This window comes from Pelodiscus sinensis, chromosome 3 (assembly GCF_052426305.1).
Source record: "Pelodiscus sinensis isolate ZL-2025 chromosome 3, ASM5242630v1, whole genome shotgun sequence".
NCBI lineage: Eukaryota > Metazoa > Chordata > Testudines > Trionychidae > Pelodiscus > Pelodiscus sinensis.
In genome coordinates, this window is record NC_143054.1 from 67,026,334 (window position 1) to 67,050,226 (window position 23,893).

A 23,893-nucleotide genomic window follows, 5' to 3' on the forward strand; every position below is an offset into this window, starting at 1 on the left:
CTGGGAAAAGGGTTTGGGGTGCAGGCTCTGGTCTTGGGCAAAGGGGTTCAATGTGTGAGAGGGGCTCCGGGATTAACCCAGGGTGGGGGATTGGGGTCCAGGAGAGGCTTCAGGGTGCAAGCGCTAGGAAGGAGTTTGGGTGCAGGGGAACTCATGTCTGGAGCAGGAGATTGGATGCAGGAGGTGGTTCAGGGCTGGGACAGGGGTTCAGGATACAGGCTATGGCTGGGCACCATTTAATTGAGATGGCTTCCGGGTGGTGGAACAATGAAGTTAAGGCAGCCTTACTCCTACCCTGGCCCTGCAGCACTCCTGAAAGTAGCTGGCATGTACAGCAAAGGCGCCATGTGGTGCCCCTCATCTACAGGCACTGAGTCCACAGCTTCTATTGTCCATGGTTCCCCATTATCAATTAATTGGAGCTGCAGGAGTAGTGTCTGCAGGCAAAGACAGCATATGGAGACCCCCTGCTCTGCCTTTCTCAGGGGCTGCAGGGAAGTGCCAGCCATTTTCAGGATCAGCAATTACCATGAGGATAATTACTGCAGCCACGACAGGTTAGGCATTTTAGAACTCACTACTCAAAGAATTACATTTAAGTGTAAGAGAGAAATGAAAATTATGAAATGCATACTGACCAGTCAAAAACCAAAACTAACACAATTTGCAAGCAGTAACAGAAGCAAAAACAAGAACCCACATATATGGATTGGGTCAGGAGATGAGAGTGAAGGACAGTGTATGTGAGAGTAACAGAGACACACGCAGTGTGAGAGAGTGACAGAAACTTGCATTGCCAAACACCCTCTATTCCCTTCTCTCTGTATGGAGATGGGGTACAGGAGAGGGGGCAGGGGAACACTGTGACATCTGTGTCCTCTCCCCCTTCCACACCCTGCACAGCAAGCAAGAGGATCTGGGGGTGGGAAGTACAGCACCAAGATAAAGGACAGGAGCAGCAAGCAGTGGGTGGAGGGGAAACTGAAGTGCTAGCGCTTGATACTTCCCGCCAAATTGGCCAGGATCACCTGTCAGAGGCTCCAAGATCTACCTATAGATCCCGATCTACTGGTTGCTGACCACTGGTCTACTGGAAAAGGAGGATACATTTTAAAAGGCAGACTTCTTTTAGTAAGTAAGCCCAGCTAATGGCTTTGGAGAGGTCAGTGTCAAGAGCCAACACAAAGTCCTCCAGATTCTTTTAACAGTCACAATGGAGAACCAGGAGAGGCAGTCAGAGAAATATACAGCATCTAACAAACTACTGAATGACAATATACAAGATCAGTTAGGGTATTAAAACCATATGTCACCATTTTTTATTGCTCCTAGTACTGAACCATAAAACTAATGCCTAGGCTTCAGCTCAAAGTAAAACACACAGAGGCATTGCCAGAGATAAAGGAGTGACCACTTTCAGGTTCACATTAAAAAGACATACTTTTAGTCTCTTGGTCAGCCATTTTAACAGCACAAGAGAGAAGCATTGGCCACACTTTCATTTCTTCACATTGATTCCTTCATATCTCCTGCTGCTGGTAAAACTATATGGGTTTGGACAATCACACACATTCTCAATTTACATGAACCCCACATTATTGATTTGTTACTTCAGTAGTTCCAGTAACAGCAGTTGCTCTGCAGTGCTGGAGTTTTGGAGAATGATCTAAAAATAAACATTGGTATGAAAAATTATTCTCTATTATCTCTGGGTACCAAAAGAAAAAAAAATCAAGGCGTGTGGGGAAATGTGCAGTATGTAGTGCATAATCCCCTTTCATTTTTTGTAACAATTGTCTGCCAAGAATAAAATAGGTGGCTCAAGAAACAGGTGTATACTATTCAGAAAGTTTTGAAAAGTCATTAATTTACATAACTTATATTTTGTTGTCTCCCTTTCTCTCTCTGCGTCTTATGGAAACTTCTACAAAAAAGCATACCAGAGAAATTTCCTATTTTATGGCAGTGATTTTATATATATATAAAACTTAGAGCGTTGTATTTATACTTTTTCCAATGTAAGTCATTCTAACATTTTAAAAGCATCATTCTAAATAAAGCCTTAAATTAAATTCTATACAAAGTGCTTGTAGCAGAGATGATTTTTCTTTGTGTATATACATCACTAGCACACTTACCCAGTATTACTTGGGCCCTTAACTCAATTTTTGTTGTTTGGAAAATAAAATGATAATGTACATGTTTCATTAAAATCACTAATCTGGGGTGGACCTGGGTATGAGGGTTTATTATGGGGGCTGCTCTGGGGAGGGAGGACTACCTCAACCCTCATTTACCACAGCAGCTTGGTGTCACATGAGAAGTGCTGTTCCATGGCTGCTGCCGCTCCATCAGACATAGCTGGGGAAGAAGTTCATGTCCCCCGGCTGAGGCAGATTCAGGTTCATCTGTACCCTTAGCTGCCTAGAATGACTAGGCAGCAAACTATACACTTTCCCCTTGTTCCCAGATAAAGGGGACCAGCTAACATTTCCATACGCATCAGGGGAGAGTGTCAGCCTCCCCTCCCAAAAGGATAATGGGGGCTCGAGCAGTCCTAGATGGGGAGAATGAGCCCCCAGACAGCCCCTTTCCCTGGCCCATTGATTCTGTCTCTTTTCTGTATGGTTTAGGAGAAGCAATCCCATTCCAAATTCCATTCCAAATTCATATGATTGAGGAGATTCCAAATACAATCCCACTTCCTCAGATCAAAAAAAAAAATCCCATTCCAAATACAATCCCACTTCCTCAGATCAAAAAAAAAAAAAAAAAAAAAAAATCCCATTCCAAATACAGTAGCTCCTCGGCGCTACTGGACCAACCCGGCAGCACCCCAGCTGCTCTGCCCCAGGCGTCCCCAAGTCAGCCGCTGCTGAAACTGACCAGTGGCTGACTACAGGAAGCCCGAGGCAGAGTTGCTCTGCCCCCGGCTTCCTGGAATCAGCCGCTGATCAGTTTCAGCAGCAGCTGACTTGGGGATGCCTGGGTTTCTTAAGTTGAATCTCTATGTAAGTCAGAACTGGCATCCAGATTCAGCCGCTGTTGAAACTGATCAGTTTCAGCAGCGGCTGAATCTGGACACCAGTTCCGACTTACATACAGATTCAACTTAAGAACAAACCTACAGTCCCTATCTTGTACGTAACCCGGGGACTGCCTGTATATACCATTTTCTCAGAACAACCAAACCTTTATTTTGCTTTAAGTGATAAGAGGAAGCTGAATTTGGTAGTCCCAGCTATTACCATTTAGAAGGAGTTCTTGGACAGACAAACTTTCTCAATTAAATTGCAGATTAAGACCCTGCTTACTACCATGCAATAGACTTGATTATACATGGAGTATATCCATGGATGACATCAATTTCAGAGGTCCTTGTTTAAAGGTCTTTAAAATGTTATCTTATCTTGCAGGATGTTTTATAGGTTATTTACTTATAATGAAGTTATGCTTATTCAGATCCCCAGTTCAGCATTCATCTGATTCTTAACTGTATCAGCCAATGCATATACTTTTATCAATAATAATGAATAGCTCTTCACTTCAGACTTATCCAGTGGAAAAGTGCTGCTTATTGTAAAGCAGCCATGTTGGGTAAAAGAGGGAAAATATAACACTTCTTTGGTTAACAGCTTTAGTATTCTTTGGAAAATTCTACTTAACTGCAGTAGCAACAAAAGAAAGCCCACAACACATCTACTAAATTATGATCTTGAGGACTGAGTGGGGGTTTTAAGAACAACCAAATTCATACTTTCCAACTGAGTTTCCTTTTCAAAGAATAATTTTATATTAAGATTCGCTTGCTCACATCAAAGAGTTTAGTGAATATGCAATTAAACATCTTAACAGTCTGTTTAGTTTATTCCTAAAATGACCATTTCCCTATTTGGTCTAAACTCTCAATTCTTTTTGAAGAGTTTATTAGCATTTACATGGTTTACTCCTTTCAAGGAAGTGTTTATGTCTCAGTCTGAGGTGGCAATTTATCAGCAAAGGCTTATTTTAAACCCCACCACTTTTATATATTTAAAAGAAAAAAGAGATGGCATGAAACTTTTTTAAGTTTAAAAATGACATATCTGAAATTTAAATCAATGTTCCGTAATCTGTCCCAAAGATTAAAAGTACTGTAACTTAGCAGCAATGTAAATATATTGCATGCACTGGAATAGATTATTATGTTCTGTCACTATATCCACGGTGCTCAAACTAACAGGCCCAAGGTTTAAATATTAAAGGTTAGTGCCAACATTACCGGCTTTCAGTGCCTACTGCAAGATCATTTTCACTTGGCAGGCATTTCTCCAAGGGCAGTATGGTAGAAAGGAGGATTTTAAAAAAATTCTCTATTCCAGCTGTTCCCAACCACCAAATTGCAGACCAGCGCTGGATCGCAAACTACTGGCTGCTGGGCTGCCGTGCCTCTCGGGGCAGAGGCTAGAGCTTGGGTACACCACCCAGCGCCTCCCCTCTCGCTACAGCTGTTGGGAAAGGTGTGCCCTGTCCTGCCTCTCAGCCAATCAGTGCTGGGCAGAGGCAGGGTCTCCTCCTGGATGTGGAAGAGTGGCTCACAGTGTGGCGGGAGGACCATGCGGAGACCAGCAAGGCAACCTTAGAGCAGCTGCGCTCAGCTGGTGGCAGAGAGGCAGCACAGGGCTAGGTGAGGCGGGTGGGGCAGGCACTGAGGGCAGGGCTACTACTGGGGAGCGCTATGAGGTGGAAGGCTGACACTGAAGGGCACTTGGGCATCCGGGGTGGGGGGCTGGCACTGGGGAAACCGGGGGCAGGGGTGGTAGAGGAGAGCTACAGGAGCGGCACTGGGGGACTCTGGGAATAGGGCTAAAATTGGAGACTGGCACTGGGGGAGTTCTGGGGGGGGGGGGGGGTTGGCTGCAGTGGGGCTCTGGAAACAGGAGGCTGGCACTGGGGGGGTCTGGTAGTGGGGGCTTTAAGGGATGGGGCTGGCACTTAGGTGTTTGGGATGGGCAGGCTCTGAGGGTGGGAGACTGGCACCAGGAGGAAGGGTTGGGTGCAGGGAACTCTGGGATCAGTGGCTGGTGCTAGATATAGTGGAGGGGTGGGGGCTCTAGGGTTAGGGTTGGCACTGGGGGATTCGGGGGCTGGCTGCCTGCCTTGTGGCAACTGCTGGAACTAAAGCTGGCTGTTCCGAAAGCTCTGGCCCCCAGAACCATTGGGTATACTGGTAACATTTCATTTGCACATTCATTATTCACATAAAATGTTACCAGTCCACCAAAAGTCTGAATGGGTTTGCCGGTCTGTGGTACAAAAAAGGTTGGGAACCACTGCTTTGTTCCAACAGAGGTGAAGTTGTTAGTATGAGTATAAACTATGTATACACATTCTGAGCTTTATAAAATGGCGCACTTGATTATTACAGGTTGAACCTCTCTAGTATGGCACTCTCTGGTCTGGCAATATTCATGGTCTGTCATGATTTTTGTTAGTCAGATGTCTACTTATCATAGGTGTGCCCAAGTTTCACACGGTCCCATAAAGTTTGTTAACACCCACCAGTCCTGGTTTCCAGTATTCTGTACTGTTATTTAGTTCTAATTTACCCCTAAATGACTTCTAAGAACCCTGTAAGCAGAGGAAGTGTGGGTAATTCTGCTAGACAATACTGACGTCCAGTGGTGCAGCAAATTCTCTGGTTCAGCACCAGTAAGGACCCAAGGGTGATGGACTAAAGAGGTTCAACCAGTACTGTATTTCAGTGACACCCAAAAGCTCCAAAAATCACATTTTTTCCACAAGAAAATTTTGTCCTCTGCATATGCAGTCCACAACATGGACAATGCTCAGAGAATAAGGCATTAATTCAGGATTTTTTTAATTCTCTCCTCATTGAGTGGTGACTTCATTTACTGCACTGACCACGGAATTATTTCCACAAACTCTTGTATTGCAATCACCATAAAAGTGACGAATTCACCTTTCCAGAAACTTACGGGACAGATGTGCTACCCACATTTTACAGATGGAGAGCTTTACACAAAAAAAGTACATTCATACCTATGTTTTAAAAATTAGATTAGTGAAACTGATGCAAGTTTGTATATATGCACTTCCTCTCCAGCACTCAGCCTTTAAGAAGGCAGAGGCCATTACAATTGTGATTGTCAGTTAACTCTTAATTGTGTTTTAAGAAAAGGTGCCTGAGCCATATAAATGAGTTGAGACTGAGAAAGACGGGCCAGTGAGGTAATGGGGTAACTGAGAGCTGCCTGAGTCAGTCAGAAAAAGAAGCAGGTAATCACTGACTTCACTCTGCACTCCTCAAACTCAGGACCTGACTGTCTCAAACTGGGCACACAAAGTCAGTTGCTCTTTGTGATAAGCCATATTTTCCAGAATTTAAATAATTTTTGTAACTTTTCTAAAACATTTAGAGTGTGGCAACAATATTTCAGCAGTTGTCTCAACAATTCAATATACTGAGTTAATATTATCTCCATGTTACTGCTCAATATTCCTGGTTACACATGGATCATTAGTTCTTTTAGCCACAGCTCTGTACTGGCAGACCACTTACGATTAATTATCTAACATGAATAGGAATATGATTTTGCAACAGTGATCATTAAAATGATGAATATGAATAAACTTTCTGAAACATCCTTAGATAAAACGCCCGCAAAATTAAGTAGTGTTGCAATCTAGCCTTCCTCGTCTCCATGTCCATCTATGGCAAGGCAGATGTGCCAAACAACACTTTCTGTGCTTTTCTGCAATGCTTGGCGTAGGATCCAAGCCCACCCCTGCTGGGTGGGAGAAATGTTGGGTGGGAGAAATCTTCTTACTACCAGGGTAGTTAAGCACTAGGGATGTAAGCGATTAGTTGACTACCTGATAAGCAAATGCTTATCAGGTAGTGGAGTACGAACTTGACTAGTTGCTCCCCCACCCTTGCTGCCTCTACCCTTGCTGGAAGGAGCTGGGTAAAAGCTGGCTCCCCCCTTCCTCAGCACCGTCTCCGAGGGGACAGGGGAGGCAGTGGCAAAATGGCACAAGCGGGGATTGAAACAGTCCCACTGCTGCTCCTTTCCTTTGGAATGTACAAGAGCTTCCTGCGGCTCTTGCACACTTCAAAGGAAGAGGCATAAAGGGGAACTTGTGCCATCAGGGACTGCTTTGCTCCCTGCTGGCAAGGGTTGCCGCTGCCTCTCTCCCCTTGAAATGTACAGGAGCTACCATACATTTCAGAGGGAGAGAGGCAGAGGGAACCCCCTGTGTGTCTCCCTTTGAAATATACAAGTGCTGAGAACGGCTCTTGAACGTTTCAAAGGAAGAGGCGCAGTGGGATAGTGAGTGATCTCCTTATCAACTAATTGAGTAGTCGATGGAAATTCCATTGACTACTCAATTAGCTGATTAATTGAAATTTAATGTCTCTCAAGTACTGGAACATAAATTGTCTTTCAGGGCTGTAACAAGGGCGAGGCGAGTGAGGCACTTGTTTCAGGCGCATAGCTGAGGGGGTGCAGAAAAGACAGCTACTACGCTGTCTTTGCTCATGCCACATTAGCACCCCAGCCTGTGCTGAGCACAGTCTTGCCTGAGGCCCCAAATTAGCTAGTTACGACTCTGAGGGAAATTGTGTAATTTCCATCAGAGCTTTTTAAGAGCAGGTTAGACAAGTGCTTGTCAGAGATGGTCTAGATCAGAGGTCGGAAACCTACAGCATGTGTGCCATAAGTGGCACGCAAGCTGATTTTCAGCAGCATGTGGGGCCAGAGCTCAGCCCCACCCTTCCTCCCCCATGCAGCCACAGGAGAGCCCTCTCTCTTCTCCATAGCAAGTTATGCTGTGCTGGCAGAAGGCAGCGTTGGGGCCAGCCCCAGACCGCATGCCGCAGCAGCAGTACCTCTGGCCTCTAGGACTGGCTTGGGACCATGTGGCTGTGGCAGTTGCTGCAAGGAGGCATTAAGCCAGGTAAGTGCCCTGCCTCATGCCCATAATAGGATGTTTTGACATTTTCTAAATCAGTTTTGTTTCTAAAATAACTTCAATTGGATATTTTAGTTAAATTTTAAAAAGTTTAAAAGTGAAACCGAAAGAAAATATTTTAATTCACCTGATTTGTAATGATTTTAGATTATTGGTTCACAAAATCTGAAACTTGTTTTTCTTGACCTGATTCAGGACAAGAAAACATTCTAAATCTCATGGGACTAAAAAACCATTTCCTGCTCAGTTCTAGGAGACAAAGGACCCTGAATTCAGGCCCTAGTGGGAAGATTTGGCTGTTTCCAACTTGTATTATGGAGGTGTACACATTACAAAAGTGTCCTCTTAGTAGGGATGTGCTTGGACTCAATGGTTAACCTTCACGGTTACACACAAGACTCCCTGAGAGCACTGGGTCCCACTGGCCCCTCCACGCTGCTGCCTCTCTGATACAGATGCAGCAGCACAGGGGGTGAAAGGGCAGATGGGAGCCATCTTAAAGTTATAAGAAAAACCTCTGTAACAAATTTGGTGGTCCTAGCTCTTACCGTTTAAGAGGAGTTCTTGAACAAAAGGACTTACAGATTAATGGACAGACAGATGAACGTATATATACAAAAATTAGAAACCAGGGGTATTAAGCTGCGTGTAATCTGGTAACTGTGTAGCTAACAAAATGTTTATATTGTTAACGTAGAGGCGCAGTGAAGGTAACTGCTGGGACCCGGCACACCTGGAACTGAGCCAGCTTGCCTGCCCTCTGGCTCCTAAGTCCTTTTAGTGCAGAACCCCAGCAGGAGTAGTTGCCAGGACCTAGCTTCAGTCGGACTGAGCTAGCCTGCCAAAAAACTTACTCACAAAGCCACAGGGATAGTGGTGGGGTTTACCCTATCTCGATAATTTTAAATAATGAAATGCCATCTGGAAGTTGGATGTATGTTTGACTTGTAATTATTTTGTTTGCATTTCTGCTACCAGGGTTCTCTGATCAAGGAACATCTATGGTCCTGCTGGACCACGGTTGTTGCTGGACAAGAGAATGCCGATTTTGGGAGGTGCAACCTGTAATTTGGGAGGTGAGCAGCAACCTGGGGGGAGCCAGGCTGAAGTAGCGGGACAGGTCAGGGGCTGGGCAGCAGCATCCAGCAGCCTGCAGCAGTGGGGCTAGAACTGGCAGCAGCCCCTGACAGCCTGCAGCACTGGGACTGGGTTGGGACTGGGCCAACAGCCCATGGCAGCGCAGGGACAGGGCCAGAGCCATGGGCAGCCTGTGAAAGTGGTATCAGAGCTTATGGGCTGCCGTATGACAGTGGGACCGGGGTCACGGCTGGCGACAGCCCCAGTAACACACAGTAGGGTGGGGCCGGAGCCCTAGACAGCCTGTGAAAGTGGGGCCAGAGCCTGCAGGCTGCAGCGGGGCTGCGACTGGAGTCTAAGCACTCGGTAGCCCCTACCACAACCCAGTAGGGAGCCTGGCAGGGCCTGGAGGTAGTCCCCCTACCTCCCTTACTCATCCTCCCCACTCATCCTCCCCACTTGTCCCCCCTTCCTCCTTGGCAGAGTCAGCAGCTGAGGGTTGTGGCAGAGAACCTTATCTAGTCTGGCAAATTCCCTGGCTCAGGACTGGTCTGGTCCCCAGGGTGACAGATAAGAGATGTCCAACCAAAATACTGTATATTCATGTGTTATCCAATGAAATGTGGCCAAACCATACTGAAAGTACAAGCACAGATCTTATGTTTATTACCTAGGACTTGGGGCCTATAACTATTCCAGAACTTAAAGCCATTAATAACTAGTGGCGGTGCTATCTGCTAATCGGACAACCTAAATAATACAAGACTAAAACTGAGATTACACAAGAATTCTTTGGGATTTTTTAGTTTAACTTTATTGAAGTTCATTTTAGGACATCTAATTGATGTTCACATACTACAAAACAAACATTTTGGTCTTTTGTAAAGGGTGATCATTCTAAAATTATTGATCTCTAGATGTAGTACTAACAGTTTTCTTGTGCACAGTGGTATGTTCTTAGTTACAGTGTATAATCACTAGCAATTGTGAAATCAATAAAACAACAAGAAATGGGCGACAAGGAAGAGGTTCATACATCTTGGAATTTCATAATAGTGGACAAATATTGTTTTTAATTCACTTTTTCTATTGCAAAGTAGTTTGTGTTGTTTCTACTGTAAGATGAGTTTATCCTGTAGGCATTTTTAGTACACTCAGCACTGTGGTATCCAGAGACCTATCAAGAACTGCTGGTAGATTACAACTTACAATGATAAAACAGCTATCAAAGTTTCTCCTTGTTTGTCAAAAGTCCCTTTCCCTACTTTTAAAAAGAATGCATCTTCTCCCCCCCCCCCCCCAGCTTCCCCCCAGATTGAAAGGAAAGTCTCAGGATGACAGTATGATACAGTAAACTAATTAGTGCATTAGGACTCAAGACTCTAATAGTCTAATTCTTGCTGAGGTCTCAATCTAGGCACTATTTGGGCACACAATTTTGGTGCACCAAATCCTAGCTGGGCAGGTGTTGGCATGCATATATATAAAAGACACCAAGATTCAAATATCAAGACAGAGTTCTACCTCCAGTTAGGCACTGTGTGGCCCTATATTTCCCCACCTGGAAATGACATTATAATTACAGGTCTCGGGTGTTGTGAGGATTAGATATGCATATGGTATTTTACTTTTTCAAAGTACTAAGTACAACATATATTATATTTGCTGTGGGGTATTCATTTTTGTGGATCATCATTAACCATATGATTTCTAAAATTTCCACAACCTTAACTTTTTCCACAGGATAAGGGCAAACTATAAGCCACATTTCAAAAGGCACCATAGGGAGAAAAAAAAATACCTACCAACAACACACCAGCGTTTTTTTTTTTTCCAAACACAAAAATACTTCCTCCTACTCAGTTCCTCAAAACAGAAAAATTGTTTGAAAGGATGGAATTAAATGTTTAATAGGAAGAGGAATGTGTATATTTTGACAAGATATTTCATAGAAATATTAAATTGGAAGGGACCTCAATAAATCATCTAGTTCAGTCCCCTGCACTTGGGCAGAACTAGCTAGATCAGGCACTCAAACTTTTTTCATCATGCCTAGAGATGTGAAACCGGTTAACTGGCTATCCACTAAGCATCACCTTTAATGAGGCTTACTGGGTAACATGTTTAACCTTTTCCTGGGAACTGCCTCCCACCCACCCCGGATGGAGGGCTGCTCCAGCACACATGGGCTGGGATCCTGCAGCCCAGAGAGGGGCTGGAAGCATGGGGCTGGAGCAGCCCTTGACTATAGCACAGGGACTCCCTCCCTGCACATGTTTAACCAGTTAAACTGGTTAACAATTAAATAATTAAACAGGATTTTACATTCTAAATCATGCCCCCCATTCTTTATGTCTGTAGTAATTTAAGCTCTCTCACCACACAAGTACATATACTGATAAAAAACACAATCTACATTTAACTCTCACTAAATGTTATAAACAAGAGGGCACTGATTCAAACAGAGTCATTTAAGTACATAGCAATATTTAAGTGAGATATTGCTTACAAGCATTGCCAACTTTACTTCACTGTTGTAGCAGTGGTGCTGCCATTAGAGCTGAGTGGCTCAGCTCTGAAGGCAGTGCTGCGGCCAGCAATAGCACAGAAGAAAAGGCTTCATAGTTATGAACAACAGATTTACAAATTGACAGTTCACCACACATCTCATTTGGAATGGGAGGTACACAGGCAGCAGCAGAGACACACACACAAAAAGCAAATACTGTACAGTATTGTGTGAAATGTAAATTACTAAGAAGGGAGGAAAGCAGCATAAGAACATAAGAACCACCTTATTTGGTCAGACTAAAGGGTCATCAAGCCCAGTATCTTGTCTCCAATAGTAACCAATGCCAAGTGCCTTACAGGGAATGAAAGACCAAGAAATCATCACATGATCTATCCCATTCCCAGATTCTGGCAAACAGGTTAGGGACACCATCTCTGCCCATCATGGCTAACAGCCACTGATGGACCTATCCTTCATGAATGTATCTAATTCTTTTATGAATCCTGTTAGCGTCTTGGCCTTCACCACATCCTCTGGCAAAGAGTACCAGTGGTTGACTGTGTAGTTTTTCTGCACAGTACAGTTTCAAAGTTCTATTAAGTAAATGTTTAGTTGTAACCTTTGAAAGAACCATAAGGTTTTATTCAGAGTTATGAACATTTTAGAGTGGTGAACAATCTCCATTCCTAAGGCATTCGTAATGCTGATTTTCTACTTTATTTAATGCTGTGGGTAAATTTCAGTAGAAAGTTTCTCTCCCCTAATAGCTTCTCATGCCTCTCAATATATTCCATATATTCCCTCCCCCTCCAGTTTGAGAGCATCTGATATAGGTTATCTTGTTTATAGAAAGGGAAACAGTAAATAATTTTAAAGACTGATTAAAGCTAAAGTACCTTTTACAGATTTCTGGTGACTCAAGGTGAAAGTCAAAGATACCATGATACCTTGCAAACAGTGTTCTTGGAAAACATTACTTTTCAATAAAACTGTTTATAGTCTCCAAAAATACACTTCAGTGGATGCAGGCTAACTATCACTATTTAGTAAATGATGCTGTAAAGCTCAGAACTACTGGTTATCATATATATGAAAGGTGCTATACAAGTCTAAGTTCACATCTATATAGTTATCTTTTCTTCTGACTGATCTTTTTCTTTCAGCAGTAATTAATCTGCTAAAGAGCTAAAAACACATAGATTATAATGATGCCAATGTTTGTTAAGTTAATTTTTCTGCAAGTCAGCATATGTAAATCCTACCAAGTTCAATGGGGGTCTGCCCATGTACAACAACTTGACTTAAACAGAGACTTCACAGGGATGGAGGGATTCAGTTGAATCGAACAACTTGCAAGATAAGGGCCTTAATGAGCCGTTAATATATCTCCATTGAACCTTTCTGGAAAACAGATTGCTCTAGAGAATCTACCTCCACATAAAAACCAAACTGAGCCACAAATACTTTTATCAGAACTACTTCTTAATCAACTGCATACCAGTTTCAAAGAATTTAAGTCAGCTCTTCCACAGCCAATCTTTCACTGAAACACTCAAGTAGGAAACTTCCCCCCCCCCCAAACTAAGTACAACATAAATGGACAATTACGTCACAAGTAATCAATACCAAATGCAATAAAGGGTCACATATGTACTGATGTTAATTTAACAGCCACTGGATTGTACCATCACTTACATTAGTTCAATATATCTAAAAGGAGTCTTTTATGCTTATGATAATGTAGACATAAAAAATTGGGATATGATCATCAGATAGATACCATAGTAATGGGTGTATAATAAGTACATTGAATCGGATGGGTGGAAGAGAGAACAGAGACTTACAAAAATAGACACAGACAAAATGGAAGCATTACAATATAGTTTAAAAATTCTCCATTTGACAGTGATAAAGTTGGGTGGTTATGATCAGTGAGTTAATCAGAACATATAGAAGTCCCACAAAGTCTGGATTAAATTTAGACTGTTTAAGTAAAAATTCACCTATACACTATGATTCTTGCTTCGTGTTTGGAATATCTAAGCTCCCTGGCAGCTCAGGTTAACAGCCTTGCATCTAGCCATACATGTTTTCTATGCACATTATTGCAGTATTTAGACACTTCCGAGAGGGAGAATAGCACAGAATTTACTATACAACGCTCAGCTCTACGTGCCTGTGAGTAGTCTCACGGCCTCTCTCATAAGGTTGGAGTTTTGCTTCGGTGTCTATGAGCAGAATCTTCACTATCACCCCCACACCTTTGTGCCAACTGACTACCACTCTCGCCCCTCCTTTCTCCCCACTTCCCCGCAGCTGGCTGCCTGCCAGGACCACAACACCTATCTAGTTTGTAAGCGTCTTTCGGGTCCTGTAGGGTGAAAGCTGCCCTACGAGTCCCAGGGAGCTGTGCACAGGGAGGAAAGGGGAGTCTCTGAGCACGAGGTTCGCTCACCTCTTCCACCTCTATCTCCTTGTAGTCAATTTCTTCGAAGTTGAGGACCGGGGGAGTTTCGATCATTTCAGCGGAGGCGGCAGCAGACATCCCTTCGCTGTCAACTAGGGCAGGAGGGGGCAGGGCCGGCCGAGCCGGGCCGGGGCAGAGGAGCGGCTCAGGGGGGCCGCCTCCCCGCGGCACAGGCTCTGGGGAGCGAGGGCCTGGCGGAGGCGCCTCCTGGGCCGCCGCGCGGGGCGAGGCCGCATCCGCGGCGATCCGGGGCTACTGGGGCCGCGCGGAGCCCCCAGCCGGGGGGGCCTCGCTCCGCATCCTGCGCCTCGGGCGCGCCGCCCGCCCTAGGCCGCGGCCTCCCTGGAGCCTGGGACTCGCCTGGACTGCGCGTCCCCAGCAGAGGAGACGGGACGGCCCCGGGGGCGGGGCCCCGCGGCCTCCGCCAGCCCCGGCGGGGAGGGAAGGCGCCGCTCAGAGCCGAGCTCCGGCCGCCGCTACTGGCAGGGGAGCCGCTTCCTGCTGCCCGGCCGGGGGGCGGGGGGGAGTCTCCGGCTGCTGCTAAGGCCGCCGGAGCGGGGCCATGGCCTGGCGGCGGCTGCGGCTCCTCCCGGCTCCTCCCCTCGTGCGCGGCCGGCGGCGGCCCAGCTCCGCCCCCCCCGCCAGAGCCGCCCGGCAGCCAGGGGGAGCCGCCTCCGAGCCGCACAGACGCCTGGGACACGCGCCTAGGAACGGCCCCGCCCGGCGCCGCGGGGGACTCAAGCGCCGAGTGGGGCACCGAGCGCAGCGGCTGTTGGTAGCAGCTCCCCCAGCAGCGGCTCCCGGGGCTTCGTGTACCAACGGCGGATCCCAGCCGTCCCTGGGAGGGATTGCAACGGGCACAGCAACCGCCCCCAGCGCTACGCTGTGCAATGGCAGGCGCTGGTCTCGTGGCTGCATGGCGAGCAGTGGCGGTGCTAAGGCTGCTGCCTGTTTGTCCTAGTACCACGGGCTGCACCGTGCCCCAGAAATGGGCCGTAACAGGCCCGGCTTGTAGGTGGAGAGTGCACAGGGCAACATGCACTGCTCCTGGCCAGAGCACTAGCTCCACGCTCCCATTGGCAGGGAACCTGCTGCTGGCTGCTTCTGGGAGGCAGCATAGGCTGCAGTACCAGGAGCAGCAGGGAGTCTGTCTTAAGAATATAAGAATGGCGAATAGTAATAGAAATGTAGCTGTGTTAGTCTGGTGTCGCTGAAACAAAAAACAGGACTATGTAGCACTTTAAAGACTAACAAGATGGTTTATTAGATGATGAGCTTTCCTGGGCCAGACCCACTTCCTCAGATCAAAAAAAAAAAAAAAAAAAGAATGGTGGTACCGTCAGACCAAAGGTTCATCTTGTCTCATACCCTGTCTTCTGACTGTGGCCAATGTCAGATGCTCCAGAGGGAGTGAACAGAAACACGTAATTATTAAGAGATCCTTCTGAGGGATGTTAAATTTCAATTAATTAACTAATATAATAGTTGATGAGATTTTTCCATCTACTATTTGGTTGGTCGATAAGGACTAGGCTGCATTCTGCCTTTGAAATGTACAAGAGCCCCACTAGGGGCTGAGGGTAGCTGGCTTAAAAGCCAGTTTCCCCCCACAGCTCCAGCTCCGTGGGAGTGGACAGGGGTGCAGCAGCAGTGTTCCAACTTTGAAATGTACAAAAGTTACTACTGGGCTGTTGTACATTGCAAAGTTGGAACACCGCTGCTGCACCCCTGTCCACTTCCACGGAGCTGGAGCTGTGGGGGGAAACTGGCTTTTAAGCTGGCTACAGTCAGCACCTCTTCCAGTTCCTCCCCTTGCTGCCTCTTTCTGATGGAGGCAGCAAGAGGGGGAGAAGTGACTAGTTGAATAGTGTGTTGAGTATGGATGTTAAATTTTGATTAATTGACTAATTGAATAGTCCATGCAATTTACATTGGCTATTCAATTAGTTGATAAGGGCACTTTTGCCTTTGGAGTGTAGCTACAGCTTCAGGGTAGACACTTCAAAGGCAAAAGCGCTGCGGGGCACACAGGGCCATCAGGAGACTCAGGCAGTCCCCCGCTGGCCCTGTGCTCCCTGCGGTGTTTCAGAGTGGCACCTTAGAGCCTGAGGTTAACTGGACACCCACTGAGCTCAGGCTCCACATGGGACTGCCGCTTTGAAACACAGTGTGCAGCCCAGTGTACCAGGCTGGCCCTGGGTTGCATGTGGTGTTTCAAAGTGGCAACACCGTGTGTAGCACAGGGTCTGGCCCCAGGCTCCATGTGGCACTGCCTCTTTGAAACACCCTCTCCAGTCCCCCCCTTTGCTGCCTCTTTCTAATAGAGGCAGCAAGGAGGGTGAAGCAACTAGTTGACTAGTCCTTCACATCCCAAGTGTTGACTATCTGATAAGCTTTTGCTTATCTGATAGTTGACTAGTCGATTAGTTGCTTACATCCCTAATCGCTCTGTCATCCATTTCCAGTCCCTTACAAACAGAGATTAGGGACACCTTTGGCACCCTCTGCATCACTGACCATGAGCTGCTCAAGGTAAGCCTTTCCTGTCACAGTCCTGTCACACCCAAAGCTGGAGTACCTGGCTACACCCCAAAGCTCTCTTCCTCAATCTTATTCCAGAGCCCAATTATCAGAGTCAAATTATCTTGGGTTGAGGGCAGCAACAGTTTTCTTCAACTGGATTACAAGAAATACAGTGTGAAAACCGCTAGACTGTACAAATACCCTCACACTACTTAAGTCCTGCACATTCCAGGGTGCAGTTCAGTCCAGCGAAGGGTTGTATCACTGATTACCCTATAATGCTGAGTGTCTCGCAATGCTTTGCTGCTGTAATACCAGCCTGGGCTGCTCACAACTAGAAAGTCACACTCTGAGGTCCGGTCTACACTGTGGGGGAAGGCCAGCGTAAGGTATGCAACTCCAGCTACGTACATAATGTTGCTGGAATCAACGTACCTTAAGCCAAGGTTGGCATCATCTCTACAGTGGGAGGTTGACAGGAGAAATGCTGCACTTGACTCCCCTTCATGAGGAGTACCGATGCTGATGGGAGCTCCCGCAGCATATGATTTAGCAGGACTATGAACCCTGGAAGATGGATTGCCAGTGTGTCGATCCTCCAGTAAGTGGAGACATGGTCTAAGTGTGTGTATAGCTGTGATCTTGGTAAAGCTATGTTGACTTCAGTAGCTTGTCAATGATACTGCAATCACTCTGTTTTCCACCAGTCTTGCTAGGGTTGCCAATCCTCCTGGATTGTCCAGGACTCTATGGGAATGAAAAAATATGCCATGTGATTAAATCTCCAAGAATGGAACCAACCCAGACTGACAACCCTACTACTACTTGCAAAATGATCACATCATTTCCAATCTTGGATTTTCCCTGAAATGAATTTTGTACTGTTCAGCTTTCACTTGGGCAAGTCAGATATTAAAGGTGCGTTGCTCCTGCAAAAACAATGAGGAGTCCTGTGGCACTTTAGAGACAATGGGTATGTCTACATTGCACACTTTTTTCAGAATAAGCTATCTTGGAAGAAATACTCCGAAATAACTTATTTCAAAATAGCACATCTACACTACAGGGAAGCTTCAAAATTAGTCTGAGGCAGGCTACCCCAATGTAGAAGCACTACCTTGATTTAGTGCCCCAGGAAGCACTAGGGAGTAATTACTTTGAATGGCCCTGGGGAGGAGCTATTTCAAAATAGCAGCAGTGGAGTGTCCACACTACACTTATTTTGGAATAGGCATTATTCCTCATGGAATGAGGTTTACAGAAGTCAGAATAAGCCGCCCATTATTTTGAATTTATTTCAAAATAACTGAATTGCTGTGTAGATGCTCATATTGTTATTACAGAATAATGGCCATTATTCCGAAATAACACTGCTGTATAGATGCACCCTAAAAATTTATTAGGGCATAAGCTTTCCATGGGTAAATCCCACTTCATCAGATAAATTGGAGTGGAATTTATGGAGTCACGGAATTTATGGAGGCATGGGTGTGTGTGTGTATATATATATATATAGAGAGAGAGAGACAACAAAAGAAAAAGAGGGTATTTGTGTAAATGAGGCTAATGAAGTCAGGGTGGAAGTGTCTCATTCACAGCATTGATGTGGAAATGTTGATAGCAAGAGGGGAAATTACCTTTGTAATGGGTTAACAAGTTAAGATCTTTATTGAATATTCAACAGTTTGATATTTTAATTGCAGTTACTGAACAGTTCAAACAGAGCACTGGATTAGTTTAGATTAAAAATGAATGCAGGCTTTTAAGTAAAATCAAGTATAAGAGATAAAGTTAGAAATGGTTACAAACAAATTAAAGTGAATAGACAGCTAAAAGTATAAAACTTACTCTAGAAAGTTTTGGCTCAAGGCTTTGTTCACGACAGATATTCCTATCCACAGTTTTCCATCAAGATGGAGACTTACCCTCTCCTCCATCAGAATTCCTCCCAGAAGCCCAAAGATGCTGGTGCCTTTATTTTCTTAGTTGAGGGTGAGAGAGAAAGAAAGAGAGTGAGAGAGAGAAAGAAAAAGAGAGGGAACTTAGGCTGTGTCCAGACTCAGGGGTTTTTTCGAAAAAAGTAGCCTTTTTTCGAAAAAACTTCACCTGCGTCTAGACTGCAGCTGCATTCTTTCAAAATTAAATCGAAAGAACGCGGCTTTTCGTTCGACAGCGGTAAACCTCATTTCACGAGGAAGAACGTCTTTTTTCGAAAGTCCTCTTTCGAAAAAAGGCGTTCTTGAATGCCAACAGGGCTTTTTAGAAAGAGAGCATCCAGACTCACTCGCTGCTTTCTTTCGAAAAAGCGGCTTGCTTTTTCGAAAGTACTGCTTGCAGTCTAGACGCTCTTTTTCGAAAGAGGCTTTTTCAAAAGATACTTTCAAAAAAGCCTCTTTCGAAAGAGGCTTGCAGTCTAGACATAGCCTTGGGGTTTTCTGCCTCTTTCTTTTAAACACTAGTGAACTCTTGAAGTGGATTCTTCTGAAGATTACACTTCAAATCAATGTTTCTTCAAATAATAAAGGAGGAGATATGGAGTCTTGTAGTGAAGATGGCTGATGGTATTTCTTCCCTGCTACATTTGCTGAAATGCTTTTGTCTCCTGCCATTTTCCTCTCCGGCTCTCTCCAGGATTCTGTGTACTACAGGTTGAACCTCCCTTGTCCAGCACCCTTGGGACCTGACTAGGGATGCTAACTAATGTGAATTTGTGTAAACACGTAACCGTTGAAATTGTTGTTGGTTACAGGTTACATGGGGGGGAGGGAGAGCAGGCGAGCACAGGCTCCCACCTGTCCCCCTACCTAAGTTTCCTCTAAGGTGTGTGCCTTCATGGCTGTTCACAAAAAATTTTAAGCCCACCCACCTCGTTCAGAGAACCTCACAACACCACTCACTTTTCTGCAGGACCTGAAAGGTGGTGGCGAGGTGGGTTCTAGCCCTGTGTCCTGGCAGGGCTGTGTGGTGGGCAGCTGCTCTGGTCATCTGGAACCGGGACCAGGGTTGCGTGGTGGGCGGGCGGCTGTTCTGGCTTACTGTCCAGGCTGGGGGCTGCATGGCAGGGGGTGGCTGCTCTGACCAGCTGTCTGGGACTGGGACCAGAGCCATGTGGCGGGCGGGCAGCAGCTTTGGCCAGCTGGCTGGGTCTGGGACCAAAGCTGAGACTGGAGCCACATGGCGGGTGGGTGGCAGCTCCAGCCTTTTGGATGGGATCAGGGCCAAGGCCCTGGGGTGGATGGGCTGGTGGGTGCTCCAGTCGGCCAGCTAGGGCCGGGGCCGCATGGTGCATGGGTGGGTGTCTGCCACATTGCAAGTGGGCAGCTGCTCTCTGTGAGTTGACTGGCTGGGGCAAAGGTGTCAGTTTTCATGACTCCCTAATCATTAACACAATGTATAAAAGTAAACTGCCTCACCAATGTCCATCCAGTGAAAATGACTAGTTAACAGCAGTAAATAGGGCAAAAGGGAATTCAAAGGAAGTGTATTCTGCACTAAAAGAAGTCTAAGTCCCACCATCATCAAAAATATCATAATAAACAACATTACATTAATGTGAAGAACTGCCGATATAAAGTGACACAAAATCTAAGTTGCACCAAGAGTTTCTATAAAGTTGTTAAATCTCTAAAAGCTTAACAAAAGAAGGAAACGTCTGAATGATTAGAAAACCACAGGGTTTGCCCTCCAAACTTTTCAGTTGGCGCTGGGGAAAATCTCTCTCTTTGAAGAAAATTGGATCCATTTTACAGAGGCCCTACTTATGCATGAATTTCAGAATACATTTACTAGAAAATTCATTATATGAAACATTTATCCCATGAATAAATTAGAGACTGAAATACAGTGCAATAAAAGTTTTGCTGCTAGAAAGATTTTTATGGGTGAAATAATGTGAGAATTAGTAACATTAAATATGATTCTCTTTAAGTCAGCATAGTCCCCCATACAATTATTTTGACATTCTCTGGCATGCATAATCACAGATATATTCAAATAATGTTGGCAGAAGAGAATCAGAATTTAGGAAGACACCAAAAATTACTGGAATGGAACAAGAAACCAGTCCTACACCTCTGAAGTTAACTTGAATTTTGCCATTGACTCCAAAGAATGCAAATTAGAACTCAAAAGTTGTGGCTTCTCTCCATTGCAAAATGGTTATTAAGGGTATCTGAAAATAGTTTTCTTTTTGTATCTGTTGCTAGGTAGGATACTCAAGCATGACATGACTGAGTTTAATTAAGCTAAATCTCCACATGTACCAAATAGAATGGGTCAAAATATGCTGTATGGTTTGTTGAGTCATTAGATCATCTGCTAAAAATTTCTACGCTCAAATTAATATGTATATAAAGCTGTCATATTCCATTATGCTAGATGTACATAGCTGTGCCTCCGTTTCCCCTCTGTACAATTGTGAGGCCACATGCATTAGTGATTGTGAGGTGGTTATATTTTGGAGTGAAGGAGGGCGGTGTGAGTTCCTTGGTAGGCAGACTGCATGTGTCCTAGTGAGAATGGGGAGCACTATTAACAAGGCCTTGTAAACCTGAGCTCAGATGTCTGCAGAGAAGAGTCATACTTCCCTCAGTTGATGCAGCTTCTCCTTCATCTGGCTGTGGGGCTCTTTCCATGTGCTTTTCACATTGGACCTATCTAGCCCCTTGAGTCTACCTCATGCCTTGTCCCCTATTTGCCCGCTACGGGCCCTGGGGAGGCAGAGAATAGCTGAAACACAGTGTTAATTTTATCTCCTGTTTTAGTATTATTTATTCTATAACATATATATATGTAAGATATTTGTTAGTAGCTGATGAGTACTACGGTGGAACACATCCGAACAAGCACACATGACCTCAATATTGGTGCACAAGACAAAACTCCCTCTGCTCATAGATGGAAAATCTTAGAGGGAACACTGCCCCCTACTGCTGTGGTTAGGGTATTCATCTGAAATGTAAATTCAGGTTTAAATACGTACTCTGGAACAGAAATTTGACCAAATCTCCCCTATCACAGATGAGTATTCTAAAACTAAGGCTAATCTGAGGAGACAGTTTCTCCTGTGGAAACTATTCCACTTTGTCTAAGTAATTATCTGTTCACTCAAGCAGTGATTAGAATGTGTGTCTCCTTAGACAAGTACCTTAACCAGCAGGCTAGTGTCATTATCATACTTCTTGGCTTAAGATGTACTGAAGCTAGGGTTGCCAAATCTTCCAACTGGACAGACCAGATGCCATTTGTGGCAATAGTGTCCAGTCTGGGAGAGTTGGCAACCCTAACTAAAGTATTTTATACAAAGTGGAACAGCTTTAATGGAAACTATTTAAGGGAACTATTAAAGTAAACAGCTCTCACAATGGCTCAGTGGTTAGGCTGCTCCTTTGCATGAGGAAGACCTAGGTTTAACTTTCAGTTCCTGAGCAGGGATTGAAAGTTAGGTCTCCCAGAGGAGTGTATTGACTGTGGATATAAAGGGGACATCCTTCTCAAAAATTGTCAATGGCACCTAAATTGCCTTGTGAATCTCTAAAATTTAATTTTGGCAGACTCTTTTCATTTTTGTTTAGACTGCAACCATATGAATGTTGGCAGAAATCAGTGAAAGGTGTTAATTGATCCTAATCAATATTTTTCAGTGAAAAATAAGTATGACTGAAAAATGTTGCATGGGTCTAGTTGGTGCTTGGATAGGGAGCTTTGCCTTCTCATAGGCACTCTTCATCTGGGCCTGATCTATCATTATGTTACACTAGCAAAATCAGTGGACATACACCAGCCTAAAACTAGAGTAACAGAACAATAAATCAGATTTTGTCTTTTTTAGCAGCTCTTCTTATATCCTTTTTCACTATTGTTTAGGGTAGAAGTAACTTACATTTCTTATGAGTACTGTTGTATTGCAACCCCAGTGGCGGGAGGCGGCAGGAGGGGGGCTCAAGTCAGAGATTTGGGAGGTTGCAATACAATACCTGTAAGAAATTTAAAGTGTGGGGTGGAGTATGGGGGCTCAGGTCAGGGGATTGTGGTGAGTGTGGGTGGGCTCAGAACAGGGGGTGGATAGGATATGTGGGAGGTGCAGGAGTTTGGAGGTGTGGGGGTCCAGTGCAGGGGGCTTTGCTCTATCTCCATGAGGAGAAAGGGAACACCAAGCAGCAACTCCATATGAATCTCTGGGTGGGACAGGTTCAGCACCCCTGCCTACCCTAAATGGAGACCTGGGGAGGCTCAGGGCTGTGGCAGTCTTGAACCAGTGTAGGAGCTCATCCCTAGCTGGCCCCTTTTCCCTGCCTGCCTGCTGCTTAGGAGGAAGCTCTGGTAGCCCAGCTAGGAGCACACCATATCTAGTCCTGCAGCACAGTACCCCACCCAGCTGGCTCTTTCTTGCTGGAGCGGCACACTAGGGTGCACCGGCTAATTTTCACTTTTGGGTAGAAGAAAGTGAAGTTAGAACTGGATGTCCATCATCTCCCTTTTATTGATTGTTCTCAGATCCTGACAGTCAATCCTGTAACTTGTAAGAAACATTGGGAATCAACCAGTGTCAGCTTCCCCAACAAAGTTGGTCTGTGACTGGTTGCCTCTCTTTGTGGCCTCACCAGAGGTATGAGTACACTAGAGAGCAAAATCAAAGCTGATGCTGTCGATCTTCCAGGGTTCGAATGAGCAGTCTAGTTAAACCAGCTGATTCAAAGTGAGAGGGGCGCCCTTGTTGATGCTGGTAATCCTGCTTTCATGAGGTGTAAGGGAAGTCAAATGAAGAGTGTTCTCCCTTAGACTTCCTGCAGTATAGATAGCGCCAAAAGCCGAGTTAAGCTATTTTGACTTCAGTTACACAATTAACATAGCTGAAGTTGAATATCTTAATTCGACTTTGTCCTGTAGTATAGATGTATCCTGGGAGTGCGGCCCTAAATTTAGGTTCAACACCCAGCAGTCAGGACTGGTATGTTGAGTGCTAGAAACTTTTGCAAGTTCCCCTTCCACTATTCTCTGCCTGCTTGTCTGTCTGTCCTTAGTTTGTGGTGTGATTTTGCAGTGTGGGAGTGACAGTTTGGCACAGGAACCATTATTTTTGAATGTTTGGAAAGCATCTAACTAATAGTGGGTGCAACCACAGCTAACAGAATAATTATTATGATTAATTAAAGTCTTTTCTCCTAATGAAAAGTCATAAAGAAAAGAAAAAAGTACTTGCAGTCAGAACTCTTTAATATGTCATAGTACTTTGAAATACATGCAAAGTATGCACTCTTTTCCACAGCATTTTTTTTCTTTAGTGAGAGACAGGTAGTTGATTTTTCCATCAGTCTTTCAAATCTTTGTGCCATTTT

The 23,893-nt window shown here is 44.9% G+C and overlaps 1 protein-coding gene across 3 annotated transcripts in view; it reads right to left on the minus strand.

The window, feature by feature from the left end:
* MAP3K7 (mitogen-activated protein kinase kinase kinase 7) overlaps positions 1 to 14,674 on the minus strand; it is a 65,612-nt gene extending 50,938 nt beyond the window's left edge. Inside the window, exon 1 of one of the 3 annotated variants that reach the window (XR_012902602.2) lies at positions 14,022 to 14,674. Coding sequence is in view for 2 of the 3 variants with exons in the window: in XM_075923896.2 (XP_075780011.1) it covers positions 14,022 to 14,111 (90 nt within the window). In the remaining variant the exon portion in view is untranslated. The remainder of the gene's footprint in view (positions 1 to 14,021) is intronic. The other 2 variants (XM_075923896.2, XM_075923897.2) reach the window with 2 other exon arrangements.
* Between the last annotated feature and the right edge of the window lie 9,219 nt (positions 14,675 to 23,893).